General features: G+C 37.7%; 1 protein-coding gene across 1 annotated transcript in view; it reads left to right on the top strand.

Annotated features, from left to right (window-relative positions):
* TTC6 (tetratricopeptide repeat domain 6) overlaps window positions 1-18,318 on the top strand; it is a 181,080-nt gene that overhangs the window by 121,333 nt on the left and 41,429 nt on the right. The window contains exons 16-18 of the mRNA XM_076004083.1: window positions 10,416-10,585; window positions 13,688-13,808; window positions 16,509-16,659. Of these exons, the coding sequence (XP_075860198.1) occupies window positions 10,416-10,585; window positions 13,688-13,808; window positions 16,509-16,659 (442 nt within the window). The remainder of the gene's footprint in view (window positions 1-10,415; window positions 10,586-13,687; window positions 13,809-16,508; window positions 16,660-18,318) is intronic.

Below are 18,318 nucleotides of genomic sequence, written 5' to 3'. Positions count from 1 at the left end.
TGATAATTTTAGTGATAATAGGAATCTTCTTATTTTGAATTTAATGAAAATGCCTTTGGTTTTTACTAAAAAATATAATAGTTGGAATTTTTGAGCCATTTTTTCTTTCTTTCTTTTTTTTTTTTTTTTTGAGACAGAGTCTTGCTTTGTTGCCCAGGCTAGAGTGAGTGCCGCGGCGTCAGCCTAGCTCACAGCAACCTCAAACTCCTGAGCTTAAGCAATCCTTCTGCCTCAGCCTCCTGAGTAGCTGGGACTACATGCATGCGCCACCATGCCTGGCTAAATTTTTCTATAGATATTAGTTGGCTAATTAATTTCTTTCTATTTATAGTAGAGATGGGGTCTCGCTCTTGCTCAGGCTGGTTTCAAACTCCTGACCTCAAGCAATCCGTCCACCTCGGCCTCCCAGAGTGTTAGGATTACAGGCATGAGCCACAGCGCCCGGCCACCATTTATTCTTTAATTATTTCAAGGGATATACTTTTATTCCTGTTTCAAATTTATTTTTTCCTGTGATCTACTTATAAGATGCTCATATTAATAGGCTTTCTAATTTTGAAGGATAAATGCCTCTTGGTCATCAGATTTTTTGATGGAATATTATTAAACTATACTGAATTTTATTTGTTTTACTTTTTTTTTTCAAATCAAAAGTACAGCTTATTATATCACAAACAAGAAAACTGTTGGCACAGTTTTTCCATCTTAACAGTAGCTTGTATTTTTTTTATTATTTTATTTTATTTTTTTATCTCAAATTCTGTGGGTACAAATATTGTTAGGGTTACATATCTTGCTCCTGCTCCCCCTCCCCAGCCCGCTCTGCCAGAGCTTCAAGCGTGTCCAGTCTCCAAGTGGTGTGCCCTGGACCCACCATAAAAGTTCGTACCCTTCCCCTTCTCCCCCCTTCTACCTGTTCACCTCCCATTAACAAATTTTTTTTTAGACATTTTGGTTACAGTGTGTTTCTTTGCCTCTACCTAAAAAGGGATAGAGGTAATCCTTTCCCCCTACAATGCTCATCACATCCTTAAGATGTGGGTCTCTCCCCCCCAGATCCCTGTTGAACACTACAATTTTTTGAGCACCATAGATTTAGTCTGTCAGTACCAATTTGATGGCGAGTAGATGTGTAGCCCATTTTCCAGGTCTTTTTTTTTTTTTTTTTTTTTTTTTGAGACAGAGTCTCACTTTGTTGTTCTGGCTAGAGTGAGTGCTGTGGCGTCAGCCTAGCTCACAGCAACCTCACACTCCTGGGCTGGAGCGATCCTTCTGTCTCAGCCTCCCGAGTAGCTGGGACTACAGGCATGCGCCACCATGCCCGGCTAATTTTTTATATACATATCAGTTGGCCAATTATTTCTATTTATAGTAGAGACGGGGTCTCGCTCTTGCTCAGGCTGGTTTTGAACTCCTGACCTTGAGCAATCCGCCCGCCTCGGCCTCCCAGAGAGCTAGGATTACAGGCGTGAGCCACCGCGCCTGGCCCATTTTCCAGGTCTTGTGTCGTCTCGCTTTGTATTACAGGTTTAAGCTTAATCCAAGATAGCATAAACAGTGCTAGTTCACTATCATTTCTTAGGGTTGAGTAATATTCCATTGTGAGTATATACCACATTTTAGTTATCCATTCATGAATTGACAGGCACTTGGGTTGTTTCCATGACCGTGCAATAGTGAATTGTGCTGCCATAAACATTCGGGTGCAGATGTCTTTATAATAGAGTGACTTATGTTCTTTTGGATAGATGCCCAACAATGCTATTGCTGTGTCGAATGGTATTTATATTTATAGTTGTTTGAGATATCTCCAAATTCTTTTCCACAAAGGTTGCACTATTTGCAGTCCCACCAGCAGTGTAAGAGTGTTCCTGTCTCTGCATCCTCACCAGCATTTGTTGTTTTGAGATTTCTTGATACAGGCCATTCTCACTGGGGTTAGGTGGTATCTCACTGTGGTTTTGATTTGCATTTCTCTAATAATTAGAGATGTTGAACATTTTTTTATATGTTTGCAGGCCATTATTCTGTCTTCTTTGGAGAAGTTTCTGTTCATTTCCATTGCCCATTTCTTGATGGGGTTGTTTGATTTTTTTGTTGTTTATTCTTTTAAGTTCTAGATAGATTCTTGTTATTAGACCTTTATCAGAAGTGTAGAGAACAAATAATTTCTCCCATTCTGTGGGTTGTCTATTTGCTCTAATGATCATTTCCTTGGCAGTGCAGAAAGTTTTTAATTTGATCAGATCCCATTTATTTATTTTTTCTGTGGCAGTGATTGCCTTGGGAGTCTTCCTCATAAATTATTTGCCTAGACCAATATCTTTTAGGGTTTTCCCAACACCTTCTTCTAGGATTCTTAAAGTTTCATGTCTTAGGTTTAGGTCTGCTATCCATCTTGAGTGAATTTTTGTGAGGGGTGAGAGGTTGGGGTCCTGATTTGCTCTTCTGCATGTAGCTAACCAGTTTTCCCAGCACCATTTATTGAAGAGAGAATCTTTTCCCCATGGTATATTTTTGTCTGGTTTATCAAAGATTAGGTTACTGTATACAGATAGTTTGATCTCTGGAATCTCAGATCTATTCCAGATATGGATGTTTCTGTTCTTGTGCCAATACCATGCAGATTTTACTATTATTGCCTTATGGTACAGCTTGAAGTCAGGAAGACTCATCCCTCCCAGTTTGTTCTTTTCACTTAAGATTGCTTTGGCTGGCCGGGCGCTGTGGCTCATGCCTGTAATCCTAGCTCTTGGGAGGCCGAGGCGGGCGGATTGCTCAAGGCCAGGAGTTCAAAACCAGCCTGAGCAAGTGCGAGACCCCGTCTCTACTATAAATAGAAAGAAATTAATTGGCCAACTGATATATATATATAAAAAATTAGCCGGGCATGGTGGCACATGCCTGTAGTCCCAGCTACTCGGGAGGCTGAGGCAGAAGGATCACTCAAGCCCAGGAGTTTGAGGTTGCTGTGAGCTAGGCTGACGCCACGGCACTCACTCTAGCCTGGACAACAAAGTGAGACTCTGTCTCAAAAAAAAAAAAAAAAAAAAAAAGATTGCTTTGGCTATGCGTGGTTTTCTGTGGTTCCATACAAAGCGAAGGATTACTTTTTCTAGATCTGTAAAGAATGCTGGTGATATTTTGATGGGAATTGCATTGATTCTGTAGATCACCTTAGGTAATATTGACATTTTAACAATATTGATTCTTCCAAGCCATGAGCATGGTAGATTTTTCCATCTGTTTAAATCATCTGAAATTTCTTTTTTTAGTGTTTCATAGTTCTCCTTGTATAAATCTTTTGTATCTCTTGTTAGATATACTCCTAGATATTTAATTTTCTGTGGAGCTATAGTAAAGGGTATTGCGTTTTTGATTTGAGTTTCTGCTTGATGGTTCTTGGCATATATGAATGCTTCTGACTTGTGTATATTGATTTTATACCCTGAAACTTTACCGAATTCATTTATCAGATCTAGGAGTCTCTTGGATGAGTCCATGGGGTTTTCTAGATATAATATCATATCATCGGTGAAGAGTGGGAGTTTGATCTCATCTGACCCAACTTGGATGCCCTTAATACCCCTCTCATGCCTGATTGCTATAGCTAAGATTTCAAGCACTATGTTGAATAGGAGGGGAGAAAGTGGGCATCCTTGTCTAGTTCCAGTTTGAAGGGGGAATGATTTTAATTTTTCCCCATTTAGAATGATGTTAGCCATTGGTTTGTCATAAATGGATTTGATAAATTTAAGGTATGGGCCGTCAATGCCTATTTTGTTAAGGGTTTTTATCATAAAGGTATGTTGGACTTTATCAAATGCTTTTTCTGCATCTATTGACAGAATCATATGGTCTTTGTTTTTGAATTTATTTATAAAGTGGATTGCATTTATAGACTTGCGTATGTTGAACCAGCCTTGCATGCCAGGAATAAACCCCACTTGGTCATGGTGAATTATTTTTTTGATGTGCTGCTGAATTCTATTTGCTAAAATTTTGTTTAGGATTTTTGCATCTATATTCATGAGGGATATTGGTGTATAATTTTCATTTTTTGTTGCATCATTTCCTGGCTTTGGTATTAAGGTGATATTGGCTTCGTAGAATGAGTTAGAAAGGATACCATCCTTCTCAATGGTGTGGAATAATTTCTGTAGCATAGGTATGAGTTCATCCTTGAATGTTTGGTAGAACTCTGGGGTATAGCCATCTGGCCCAGGACTTTTCCATTTGGGGAGGTTTTTAATTACTTCTTCAATTTCTGAGCTTGTGATTGGTCTGTTCAGAAACTCATTTTCCTCCTGGATGAACTTAGGGAGATTGTGTGATTCTAGGAATCTGTCCATTTCATCTTCATTCTGTAGTTTTTGGGCATATAGATTTCTATAGTAGTCAAACATAATGTTTTGTATTTATGTGGAGTCTGTTTTGATCTCTCCTTTTTCATTTCTTTTCTTTTCTTTTTTTTTTTTTTTTGAGACAGAGTCTCGCTTTGTTGCCCAGGCTAGAGTGAGTGCCATGGCATCAGCCTAGCTCACAGCAACCTCAAACTCCTGGCTCAAGCAATCCTCCTGCCTCAGCCTCCCAAGTAGCTGGGACTATAGGCATTCGCCACCATGCCCGGCTAATTTTTTGTATATATATTAGTTGGCCAATTAATTTCTTTCTATTTATAGTAGAGACGGGGTCTCGCTCTTGGCTCAGGCTGGTTTTGAACTCCTGACCTCGAGCAATCTGCCCGCCTCGGCCTCCCAGAGAGCTAGGATTACAGGCGTGAGCCACCGCGCCCGGCACCTTTTTCATTTCTTATTGAGGTAACTAGAGTCCTTTCCCTTTGAGTTCTTGTTAGCCTAGCTAACAAGAGGGCTGTCAATTTTGTTGATCTTTTCAAAAAACCAGCTTCTGGTTTTGTTGATCTTCCATATAATTCTCTTATTCTCCATTTCATTTAGTTGAGCTTTGATCTTAGATATTTCTTCTGCTAGGATTGGAATTGGTTTGCTCTTCTTTTTCCAATTCCTTGAGTCTATTCATTAAGTTGTCGGTATCTAATCTTTCTGTTTTTTGGATGTGAACATTTATTGCTATTAGTTTTCCTCTCAGATATGCTTTTGCTGTATCCCAAAGGTTTTGGTAAAATATGGCTCTGTTGTCGTTTTGTTCCAAGACATTCTTGATTTCTCTCTGAATTTCTTCCTTGACCCAATAGTCATTCAACAGTATGTTGTTTAGTTTCCATGACTTAGTGATGTTGTGCATATTTCTGTTAGAGTTGAACTCTAATTTTATACCACTATGGTCAGAGAAGACACAAGGTATTATTTTTATTTTCTTGAATTTTTTGAGGTCTGCTTTGCGGCCTAGTATGTGATCAATTTTTGAGAAGGATCCATGGGCTGCTGAGAAGAATGTAAATTCAACTTTATTTGGGTGAAATGTTCTGTATAGATGTGTCAGACCTTTTTGTTTAATATCTTTGTTTAGGTCCCTTATTTCTTTACTTAATTTCTGTTTGGAGTATCTATCCAGTTCATTTAGTAGTGTATTGAAGTCCCTTGCTACTATGGCAGTATTGTTTAGGGTGGTATTTAGCTCTGATAAGGTTTGCTTTATGTAATTGGGTGCTCCTGCATTGGGAGCATAAATATTAAGAATTGTTAGGTCTTCTTGTTGGATCTTCCCTTTCACCATTATGAAGTGGCCTTCTTTATCCTTTTTAACTTTTGTTAATTTAAAACTAATGTTGTCTGCGAATAATATAGCAACCCCCACTTTCTTTTGACTTCCGTTTGCTTGGATGATAGTTTTCCATCCCTTGATCTTTAGCCAGGAGGCATCTTTATGGTTTAGGTGTGTTTCCTGTAGACAGCAAATACTAGGCTTGTGGGATTTTATCCACTCTGCCAGCCTATGTCTCTTCAGAGGACAGTTTAAACCATTTACATTTATTGAGAGGATTGAAATTGGAGGAAGATTTCCGTTCATATTGATGGGCGAAGTCCTGTTGCTTTGACTTAGAGCTTGAGTCATTATGAAGTTCGAGTTCTAGACTTTAATTCCTCGAGGATTTCATTTTGGGGAGTGTCTATTGCCCTGTTAACTGTGGAATGCAGGTCTGAGAATTTCCTGTAGTGCTGGTCTGGTCTTTGCATATTCCTTCAGCGATTGTTTGTCTGAGAAGGATATTTCACCCTCATAGATGAAACTTAATTTTGCTGTATAAAGAATTCTAGGTTGGGCTTTGTTCTGTTTTAGAAGGTTAAGGATAGGCATCCAATCCCTCCTGGCTTGTAAGTTTTCAGATGAGAAGTTGCGGTTAGTCTGATAGGCTTTCCTTTGTAGGTTATTTGTTGTTTACGCCTTGCTGTATGAAGGATTGCTTCTTTCACATTTATTTTGGTCAGCTTAATAACCACATGACGAGGTGATTGCCTATTCTCATTGTGTCTTCCAGGAGTTCTGTGCACTTCTTGAATTTGGATATCCAGATTTCTAGCTAGGCCCGGCATATTTTCCTCCAGTATGCTGTAGAATAAGTTTTCCAACCCTTGTGAATGTTCCTCTTCCCCTTCTGGAATGCCAATCATTCTGAGATTCGACTTTTTTACATAATCCCATACTTCATGTAAGCTTTGATCTTGTCTCTTGTTTCTGTGCACCCTTTCTTCCTCTGATTTGTTTAGCATGTAGGTACAATCTTCAAGCTCTGAGATTCTTTCCTTAGCATGATCTATTCTGTTTTTGAGGCTTTCCATTGTGTTATGGAGTTCCTTAAATGTTTCCTTCATTGCTAGAATTTCTGCTTGGTTTCTCTGAATTACTTCTATATCTTTAGAGAATTTTTTATTCATTTCCTGGATTGTTCTTGTGGTTTCTCTATGTTGGGATTCTATTTTCTCTTTGATTCTGTTGAGCTTTCTAATAATCCATATTCGGAATTCTTCCTCTGTTAGTTTAATCATATCATGTAAGTTGGTGTCAGTTGGTGAAGAATGAGTATTTTCTTTTGGAGGTGATATTTCATGGTTCCTGATGTTTTTCACTGGTTCTTCTTCATCTGGATACTTTGTTGAGGACCAGAGGTGCTGGAAGTTGATTATAAGCTGTGTACTTGGGTTCCAAAGGAATGATCCTTGGAAGACCTGGGGAGGATGTGTTCTGGTCATGTATCGTCTCTTCCAAGGGTTCTTTGAGTCCTCAGGAATAGCAGCCTTCTTCGCTTCTTTGGCTGTACTCTCTGGGCACAGAATGCCAACCACTGAGTACAGCAAGATACCACTCAGGTTCAAACTTGTGAGATAGCTGCCAAACAAAGCACCACTCTCAACTTTATAAATAAAGCACCACCCTTATAAATTCAGCTTTCAAGGCCACCTGCCCGGTTAGGGCAGAGGGGAAGACTGAGTTTACTACCAGGGAAGCCCTCCACAGTGTTTTCACACTAAGGAGCAGCTCGGTGGAGCTGGGAAGCAGCTGTTGGGTCGGACCCTTCCCCACTTGCTTCTGCTTCAGCGGAGCACTGGGAGCTCAACAAGTTGCCTTCTCTGGAGGCCTGAACAGATCAGCCAGTTTAGGGTAGAAGAGGTGCCAGAGAAATGCTTGAGCACTGCCCCCCACAGCGTCTCCAAGCTTCGGGGCAGTGTGGCAGTGCTAGGAAGTGGCTGCAGGGTTTGGACCCTTTTTTCTCCCGCTACTGGTTCAGTGGGGTTCTGGCGGTTCAGAGAGATGCCTTCTTCAGCCGCTCAAAGAGTTTGTCTAGTTTAGGGTAGTAGGGAAGCCTGGCAAACTCCTCCAGTATGGTCCTCCACAGCTTCTTCAAGCCATGGGGGTAGGGTAGCGGGGTGGGGGAGCGAACACAGAGCTGGGCCCTTCTCCCTACCCACTACTGCTTCAGCAGTGCTGTGGGCTCGATAGGCTACCCTCTCCTTAAGCAGGAACAGTTCAGCTGGTTTGGTGCACTGGGGAAGCCCGGAGAACACCTCCTGTGTGGTTCCATGCGCAGTCTCCAAGCCGCGGGGGCTGGGCGGCAGGGCTGAGGAGCGGGTGCTGGGTTCAGACCCTTCCTGTACTCCCCACTGCTTCAGCAGGGCGCTGTGTAGAATTCAAAATGCTACCTGCTTCAGACTCCCCTCCAAACTGCTCGTCTTCCCACGTTGCCACCTCCCATTAACTTCAGGCAATTCCCTGCCTGCTTGGGCGTGGGGACCAGTGGGGAAGGTATCGTCTCCCTGTGTGGGGGAGAAGGGATGCCTTCTCCGGCCAGCCTGTGGGGCGGCTGATGCGAGGGCGCACTCCCTCCCCACTATACTTCTGACTCCCCGGTTTTTGTGAAAGAATTTTGGTTCACCTTTAATTGTTGTTCACGATTTCTGTATCCCAGTGTCTCTTTGCAGTCCTGCGAATCTGCTCCAGAGCAGGTGCAGATGGCCTGCGTGTGGTCTTCCGTCCTCTGTCCTCTTCACCCCTCACCCCAAGAGCCAAAAGTCAAGAGGTCAGCCCTATTCCGCCATTTTTCCCAAGAGATCAACAGTCTGTTTTACTTTTTTTAAAAGAGATTTTTAATCTAGTTTCATAGTAAGATTGGTCACTAGTTTTGTAGTCATATTTTGATTTCAGGATTTGGCTATTTTCTCAAAATGAATTAAGTCTTCCATCTTTTCTTAGAAACATATCCTTAGTATTGGATTTTTTTTTGTTCTTTGAAAATTTAAAATAACTAACCTCTAAAATTATACCAGCTGGTAGTCATTTGTAGGGCAATCTTTACTGAAACTTTTTAAAATTTCTTCTCTTGTTATTGGTCTGTTTTGGTTGTCTACTTCTTTTTGAGTTAACAGGGAAGGAAGGGATAAAATTAGTTGCAGGGGAAAAATATGGTTAATTCAGGTATTGTGAGATGGTTCTGTCTTACGGGGAGCCTTATATGCCATTTTAAAGAATTTGGCTTTATTCCATTAGCAATAGGGGGCTATTGAAAGAAATTTTTGAGAAAGGAAATCTTTATTATGTGATAATCAAATCTTGTCACTTCAGAGCTAGGAATGGAGTAAAATAGCAGTGTAAGTGTGTACTGATGAGAGGCTGAAGTATATAGAAGCAGTAGAAATGAAAGAAAGAACAAATGCAAAAGTCAGTGTGTTTGAATTAATATGACTTAATGCTGTGTTACAAAGGACATTACAGAAGATTTATTGTGTAAGATTCTAAGTTCAGAATCATATATATGTTGAAAACTAATTAGTAATATTCTTTAGCAATGAGTAATAATTAAAAATAAATAGAAAGCTTTTTTATTTATTAGAAAATAAGACATTTCTTTTTTCCCCTTTATATGTAGGTTTTTATCTTTTAAAAAAATATACCATATGTATAATTTTATATTCTGCTTTGTAAACTTCAAGTATATTACAGAGATACGCTTTGTGTTAAATTCTTCTAAATTTTATTTTATTAGATACAGTGATAATTATCAAATGAATATACTATGGCATTGTTAATTATTTCCTCATTGATATTTACCACTTTTTTTTAAATGTAGGGAAAATTATTTCTTACATGATAAAATATCTTGAGTCTCAAGAGGCTTATTACTTTTAAAAGACCTCTATTATCAATCTGCCAATATACTGGTTGCACTCTTTTGTCTGAATTACCATTGCCTTCATAATATAGCACTCTTGAACACTTATTTATCCTCCCATTGGATTTATTTTAACATCTTCAGAGCAGACAATCTAGAAGCTAATTCCTCCTATTTTTCCTTAATTGTCATCTTTATTTCATTTCTAAAAACTGATATACTTCACATTATTAACTAATTGAAAATGAGTTTTCAGGAATTGATATAGGTCGATGACAATTTCAAAATTGGAGTGAGAGTTAATGAGAAGAACCCAATTCACACAACTAATGTAATAGCTTTCCTCCATGAAAGAGTACACTCTTATTTGTTGGGGTATATTTTCAGTACTAGAGAAAACCCCCATAACAAGTTATACTCATTGGGCCCATTTTCTGCAAAATAGGTTATTTTGTTTTTCTAGAGAACAATTGTGTATAAATTAGTGCCTAACACATTTTGGGTATTCAATAAATAATAAAAATAAATAAATATTATATTTAGTTTATTACATACCTCCATGATAAATACAGGAAACAAAATAAAATTAATAGACACATAATTAATATATAGAATATACTTAATAAGTATATAATTATATATACAATAAAGTATATTTATTTATAAAAAGTTCATATCCTTTTTGCTAATAACATCATGACTGAACTCTCTTGAGAATCAAGGATAAATAATAACAAATTGTCATTCCAATGTGAAATTAGTCATATAGATTAACCAAAACCAGAAAATATATATTTTGCAATACATGTTAAAATAATTTTCTTTCTAGGACATACCGAGGGAGAGCATATTTTAAACGGAATTTTCATAAGCAAGCAATTCAAGATTTATCTGTGGCAGTTCACTTAGATCCTAATAACTGGTTAGCATTTTATTATCGAGCTTGCTTATTTAGAAAAGCTAACCCTCTTAGAGCGCTACAGGATTATAGCGTTTCAGGTACGTTGCCTTCAACTGCACTTATAAAGGAATCTGATCTGAAGTTCAGCAGCTCAGTTTCATAGCAGGGAATACTGATGTGAGATCACTAATATCTACTATCATATATATTCATACATTTAAATATACATATATATAGTATACTATTCATACACTGTATAATTATAAGCTATAATGGTTTAGCTAGAAGTGTTTCTAATATGCCCTTTAAGAATGTGTGTGTGTGTGCATGCATGCATGCGTGTGTGGTAACTGTGGCAAGGGGATACTATTATATCAAATAAACCTTTTTCTATATATTGAATTCTGAGGATTTTTCTGGAAACCCAGGTCCATTTCCTGGTCAGTTTGCTAAAATGGCAATAAATTGTCCTGGTGGGCTGTGTCCTACTCCATAGTCTCAGCCCATGAATTTGTCAAATTCAGAGTTTGTGACCCTTAAACCAAAAATAGGCTTTGAGAATCCTCAGTAGCTAGTTGGATGCCAACAATTAAAAATGACCATTTCTACCTTACCCTCAACCAGTGCATTCCTGGCTTATATATGTGCCCTGCACAATTCTGGGCATAGAATAAGTGCTTAGTAAACAATGTCCAATGTAATGAATGAGCTCATTCTGCTGACAAAATCTAGCCAGAGCCCAGAACTCTAAACATGGCTGTGTTTGCCTGGGTGCAAGGTTGTAGAATCCCACCATCCTAGGTGAGGCAGTATCTAGAGATTAAGAGAGAACTAGACTCTTACAAGGAAGTAAATCTAAGAGGATTGTTACCTGACTGTCTCTGGGTCTATTTGCCTTCTGAGGTCACCCTTCCCATTAAAATTCAAATAAAATAACTCAAACCCCATTCTATGTGCGGAGAGTAGTTTCGTGCCCTCCCCTCTATTTCCAGGGATTCTTGGGAAAGAGACTTGAGGATTCCTGTTCAGTGCTCTTGTCATCTTAACGTCTGATTTCTGTTCTTGGCTAGATTCCCCATCTTTGCTCACCCACTCGCTTCTTGTGGCTACTGATCTCTCTGTTTTGCTTTTTCCCAGGTCTTTCCTTCATTCCCCAATGGAACATTAACACAAGCATGTTGTGTGTAATATTCTGAATGTTAGGGTTCAGAGGATACATTTAGAATAAACAACTTGAAATTGAAAGTCAAACACCCACTTTTCCATAAGTTTATCTGGCACTATCAGTCCTGTCCATCTGCCATCTGGCCAAATGCCTTTCTCCCTGGTTTTTCTCAAAAGGTCTTTTGCTCATATTTTTTTTCTCCTATAAGTTTTGGGCTTCTCACTGTCCCTTCCACCTTTCTAGGCTTCAAATAATAGTTTGAAATTTAATTATTCAAAGCAGAAAAGCTTGAGTTTGGCCTCAGCTCTTTCCTATAGGCTAGCTAAACTTTTTAGTTTAAGCTACAACTAAATATGACCCTCAAGATATTTTTCTAAGGTAATAATAATAATATCTAATATTTATTGGGCATTGCACTACTTGCCAAGCACTGTTCTAGGTGCTATATATGGGATATCTCAATTAATATTCAGAGTAATGCTATGAGGTAGGTACTATTTTCATTCATATTTTACTGATGAGAAAACCAAAGCACAGAGGGGTTAAGTAACTCTAATTTTTTTCCTTAAAAATAATTTTTGTTTTTCTAAAGCAACCACCAAAACTGTTTTTCATTTTCATAACTAATCATGCTGTGAGCTGAGCAGTCTGCACTGCATGACTGTAATTACTTGAAGGCAATGCTTCAGTCAAAAATGGACTATATATACGATGGTGGTCTCATAAGATTATAATGAAGCATATATAGAAACCTGATATATGGCATTTGATATTGGCATTGCAGATCAAGTAGGGGAAATGATTATTATTCAGTTATGGTGCTGGAAGATTTGGTTTTCCATATGAAAAATACACATAAATAAAAATATATGTACCATCTAGGTTTGTGTAAGTACACTCTAACATATTTGCACAATGACAAAGCTGCCTAACAATGCATTTTTCAGAACATATTCTCGTTATTAAGTGATGCATTACTGTATTTACTTAATTTGTATGATCATTGCTCATACTGGGTATACTTCCCCAAATCCAGTGCTGTGAATATTTTTTTCCCAGACTATGAATATTATGCACATTTTTGTCAAAACTTTCCCTCCTAAGCCAGAATGGGCTTGAGAAGCTTAGAAGATATGTGTCAAGACTTGTGAAAAACCAATCCCAGCTACATGGGAGGTTGAGTTGGCAGGATTGGTTGAGCCTGGGAGTTTCAGGCTTCAGTGAGCTAAGATTGTGCCACTGTACTCCAGACAGGGTGACAGAATGAGACCTTGTCTCTAAAACAACAAAACAAAACAGCAACAACAACAACAAAACCTCATGGAAAACCCATCTAACCTACTAGCATGTTTTTGAAAGTGAAGGGGGAATCAGTAAGGGAGAGATATGAGATGACATCCAGACTGCTTAGAGTCATGCCCCTGGAGTATTAAGAGTAGGTTCTTTTTGCTCTTTGCTTCTGTTGTTTGGGACATGCATAGTCAAATTGTTTGCCTTAATTCCAAGTTCTGCTTGCCTTGATGTAGCCTCTTTGCAGCTTCCCATCTTGACTTGTATGTGTGCCTGACCTCTGTCTGCTGCCCTGGTCTGGACTAGTACCCGTGCCTATTCCTTGGCCAGTAACAAAGTCATTGTGATAATAACAGGCCATTGAGGGCAATGGTGCCCTTCTGACTGGTGTTATATTCTAGGGCAATCTTTGCCATTCACTTGCAATATGACCATGGTCGATGTACCTAGCCCCTTTGGACCTTAGTCTCCTCGTCTGTAAAGTGAGTGGACCATACTGCATTATCATCAGGATTTCTTCTGGATCTAAAGAGTTTGTGAACCACAGCCACACTCTTACTAATAAATAAATACATTTTTATGTATAATACTATTTTTTACTCACGGAAAATGAACACTCATCATAGATATGTTCTATTTTATGTAATGTTAAAAAAGAATAAGCAATAGGAAGGTTATAGGCAAAATTATTACTCAGATATGATTGTTCAAAACCTGAAATAAGATCTATATTTTCATTTTTAAGCTCTCTTAAATGATGGCTATGAGAATTTTGGTTCTTTTCTACATCGGGGCATAATCTATACACATCTAAAACTTTGGATGCTGGCAATTTGTGACTTTGAAACTGTTATTTATCTAGAAAGGTATGTTTTCCTTTTCATTCTTAATGATTTCACTTTTATATAAAATTAAAAAACTGAAATGAAAGAAAAAGCTTCCTTTACCTTGTCATTGATAACCTAATTAGACACTTATATAGACAGGGAAATTAGACAATTATATAAAATCATCCTAGAATTAGAATACTACTTCTAAAATTAAGATTGCTTCTAAAATAATACCCATTCTCAACATGTATTTGGCTCAGGTGTTTTTACAAATTTACAGGTTGAGTGAGTTTGAGGAGAGTTAAATGTATGCCTAACAAATCAACAAGTAGGTCATTAATATGAAATGTACAATTTCAAAGTAAAAGTTTATATCTCAAACAAGAAGCAGTACAATTAGTCAAAGTATGCACCTACATTATTGATACAATTTTGTCATCTTAACAGTAGCTTGTTTATGCCAGCAGTGAAGAAGCCTGGAGAGTGAGTGGTGATGAAATCACAAAAGGCATTGAGAATTGAATATTTTTCCTTGCAAGAAGTGGTCCAAGCCTGGAAGAAGTTGTGCTCAGTTGGTGCAAGGTCTGGTGAATACAGCGGATGACAGAGTTTCCAAGTCCAGTCTCTGTAGTTTGAGCAGAGTTGTTTGTACGACATGTGGTTGAGCATTGTCTTGCAAGAGGATTGGCCTGTCTCCAGTGACCAATCTTGACTGCTTAATCACAAGCATCCTCATCATTTCATTCAAATGGTTACAGAAGACATCTGCTGCAATCGAATGACCAGGTGTCAAGAAGCTGTAGTGGATAATACCGGCACTGGACCACCAAACAGGCACCATAGTTGTTTTTTGATAAATATTTGGTTTTGACTGTGTATCGGGACTTCATCTTTACCCAGCCATTGTGCAGAACACTTGCAATTGTCAAAAAGAATCCATTTTCACCACATCTAACAATATGGTGTAGAAATGATTTGCCTTTATGTCATGACAGCAAAGAAAGGCAAGCTTCAAGATGATTTCTCTTCTGATGTTCATTTAACTAGGTGGAACCCAGCTATCCAGCTTCTTTACCTTGCCAATTTGTTTCAAATGGTCCAATATTATTGGAATAGTTACGTCAAACCTTGCTGCTAATTCATGTGTAGGTTGAGATGGATTCGTTTCCACTACAGCTTTCAGCTCATCATTATCCACCTTGGTCTCAGGTTGCCCATGTGGCTCATTTTCAAGATTAAAATCACCAGAATGGAACTTCTCAAATCATTGATGTGCTGTGTGTTCATTAGCCACATCCTTCCCAAACACTTTGTTAATATTTCAAGCTGTCTGCGCTGCGTTGGTTCCTCTATAGAACTCATATTAAAAAATAACTTGAATTTTTGACTTATTCATGGTTTTGCAAAATTGCTCCAAAAAATATTTGAAAGATAATCACAAGCTCAAACCATGCATTCGAAAGAATGAGGCTGTACCTTCACAACAAAAGTAAAACAAGAAGTATCAAAGTGAAATATCGGCGATATCAACTGTGAAATTTAGTACTTGAGGAAATTGAACATTTCATACTTAATAACCTAATATTAAGAGGAGCTTGGGGGTACTCACACTAGAGCTTTTTGAAATTAACATCTTGGAAAACTGTCATCAGGTTTTAAAATAATGGCAAACTATTCTGCTTGACATATCATTGCTGTGTACAACATATAACTCAATCGAAGGAAACCCTCTATTTAGAACTTCTGACTTTATTGTGTTTAGTAAAGCAAAAGAAAAATGTCAATACCATTAGACCATAAGATTCAGGAAGAAAAACAGACTGAAAGTTGAACACTCTAGTCAGAAAACTCAAACTGTAAATCACAGCATTTAATTAAATAATTCCCCTTCTTTCCAATGAAGCATTTTTGAAAATGGAAGGTGTCAGAAGAGTAACTAATCCAATTCCATGACAACCAGCAGGCGGTTTACTTAGCCTGTCCGAGGTAAACTTTGACTTTGACACAGGAAAGTCATGGAGTGTGACTCCATAATGACTGCATTGGTTTCTTTTGAACATTTTTGAGCCAGGAAGGAAAAGAGAAGAGTTTCAGTTGCATTAAGTCAGAAGGCAGCCAGTGGAAACTGGTGTCTAGGCAAAGGGTCAGGGCTTCTATGAGGTTGGGCTATGGAATGGGTGGTTTTCTCATTTTGAAGTAGAAGCATCAAATAAGGTAATTTCAAAGGTCATTTTTATGCTGAAAATTATTTGATTCTAAAAAAAACCCCAATGTTTATTTGATACAGAAAAGTGCCGTGTTAGTACCTATGTAGAGAGGATTTTCAACCCAAGCTGCCAAATTCTTGAATATTACTCTTTCTCACTGTTACTTGTGGCCAATATAACATAGCCTGAGGCAAAGACTTTTGGCTTGAAGAAAATGAAACTTATACAATTCATGTTAACTCAAGATTAAGTTAACTCAAAATTAACATCTTGCTAAGAGTCCAGGAGACTTTAGGAATTCTGTTCTTAGCACAGACTCCTTACAAATGTTAATTTCCTACCAAGGATTTTATAAAGGTGTTTATAATTTTTAGTAGACAATAGTTACTGATTTACTTTGCCTTGCAAAAATATAAAAAAAATCCTCATATATATTGATGTATGTATTTCATAAGGTTCATTCACAATTGGAGAACATTTGGAATAATTAAAAATGTTTAACAAGATTTTCCTTTTTCATTTTATTTAGAAATATTACTTTGGCTTATGTAAATATTGGTCTCATATATCTCCTACACCTGGATAACTACACTGAGGCCATTTTGAATTTTTCTGAGGCTATTAAACTTGATCCTTTATATATACAAAGCTATATTTGTAGAGCAGAAGCCTATCAAAAGGTATTTAATGTTTGAGAACCTAGATTCTTTTGAAAAAAGTTTTAGTTTTCTGGATATTTGTTAAATATAATTTTTAATATCTAATTTATTATTTTCTTTAGCTAATTGTAGGGGGTAATGCATTTATAAACAGTAACTGTTAAACAGATATACTTAGCTGTACTTACCCATATATATAGCCTCTACTTATGAGATGTGCATTTTTATGTCTTTCATTTTTTAAAATAATACTTATATGTTTTTTCCTTATTATAAAAACATTATATGTTTATTGCATGCAATATGAGTATGAATAAGAATAAATTAAAAATTATTATCTATAATTTCATTCTCTAAAGGTAGCTACTAGTAACATTTGAGTCTATGGTCCAACGTTGTGTGTGTGTATGTGTGTGTGTGTGTGTGTGTGTGGTGAATGAGTGGGTTCATAGAATGGGATCCATGCATAGAATGCGATCCCAATCATTCATACTTTTCTTTAAATTTTGTTTAAGTTTTACAAGTTATTTAACTTAAAAAAATAAATGTAATATATCCTTGGTATAACAAACACAAACAGTACAATAAATAGTACAAGTCCTCTTCAACTCCAACCAAATCTGACTTTCCAGATAGAATTCTATTTACTCTTATCTCTACCTTTCAGAATAGACAACCTGTTCCACTACTGCTCCACTAAATGCCCTGTCCAGGACACTCATTTCTCACCAGGATTATTGCAGTAGCCTCCTGATCATGCTTCTGTTCCTTAGTACTTTTGATGGATTTTTAACACAGCAGCCACAGTTATCTTGCCAAAACATAAGTCAGATTATTTCACTTCTTTACTCAAAACCCTTCAACAACTTCCTTTTGTGTTTAGAATAAAAGCCAAATCCTCCAAAAGACAAAGACCTACAGGAACCCACAGGAGCTGGCTCTTCATTACCTTTCTACCCTTGTTTCCTCTAACTATACTGGTTTCAGTTTACCTTACGCTGAGGTAAAAAAAAAAAAAACAAAAACTTAAAAATCACTGTATTAAAATATTAAAAGTTTATTTCTTGCTCATACCACATGTTCACTGGGGGATGGCCTGGAGACTCTGCTCTCCATGGTCCACATCTACCCAGTGTGACTACAGCCCCATTTAGAGTCCTTACCCTGTTGGTGATGGAGGTGGAAGACCCAGGGCAGGTTCAGTGTTGTCTCCAGGTGAAGACTGCTCTTGACCCTGTTGGAGAAAGAATGGCTGGTGTGTGGCTCTTTTCCTTAACCTAACCTTGTTGATGAAGAGGAGGCCATCTGGGGAGGTTAGAGTTTTTCCTGGGCACACATAGAAACCAAAGCACCAGCATGATTGCAGGATGTAAGGACATAAATCCAAAGACTCTTTGTTCTGAGAGACAAAAATCCCCACACAGTAATGGTTGAATAATGTGTGGTGTATTCACACCATAGAATATGACAGTGTCAGTAAAAAGAATAAATAGAACTATTCAAGCTGACTTGGAGGGATTTTCATGAGATATTTTTGAGTAAGAAAAGCAAGATTCAGAAAAGAGTATAAATGTGTACAATATGATTCCATGTAAATAAAACAACTATAGAGCAACCTTTGTTTATATGTATATAGAAGAATACATACTCCTACTGTGTGGCTGCAGCCTCCAGGGTGAA

The sequence above is a fragment of the Microcebus murinus genome, chromosome 6 (assembly GCF_040939455.1).
Source record: "Microcebus murinus isolate Inina chromosome 6, M.murinus_Inina_mat1.0, whole genome shotgun sequence".
NCBI lineage: Eukaryota > Metazoa > Chordata > Mammalia > Primates > Cheirogaleidae > Microcebus > Microcebus murinus.
Note: the sequence above shows the minus strand (reverse complement) of the source record. Positions and strands in the feature narration are given on the sequence as shown.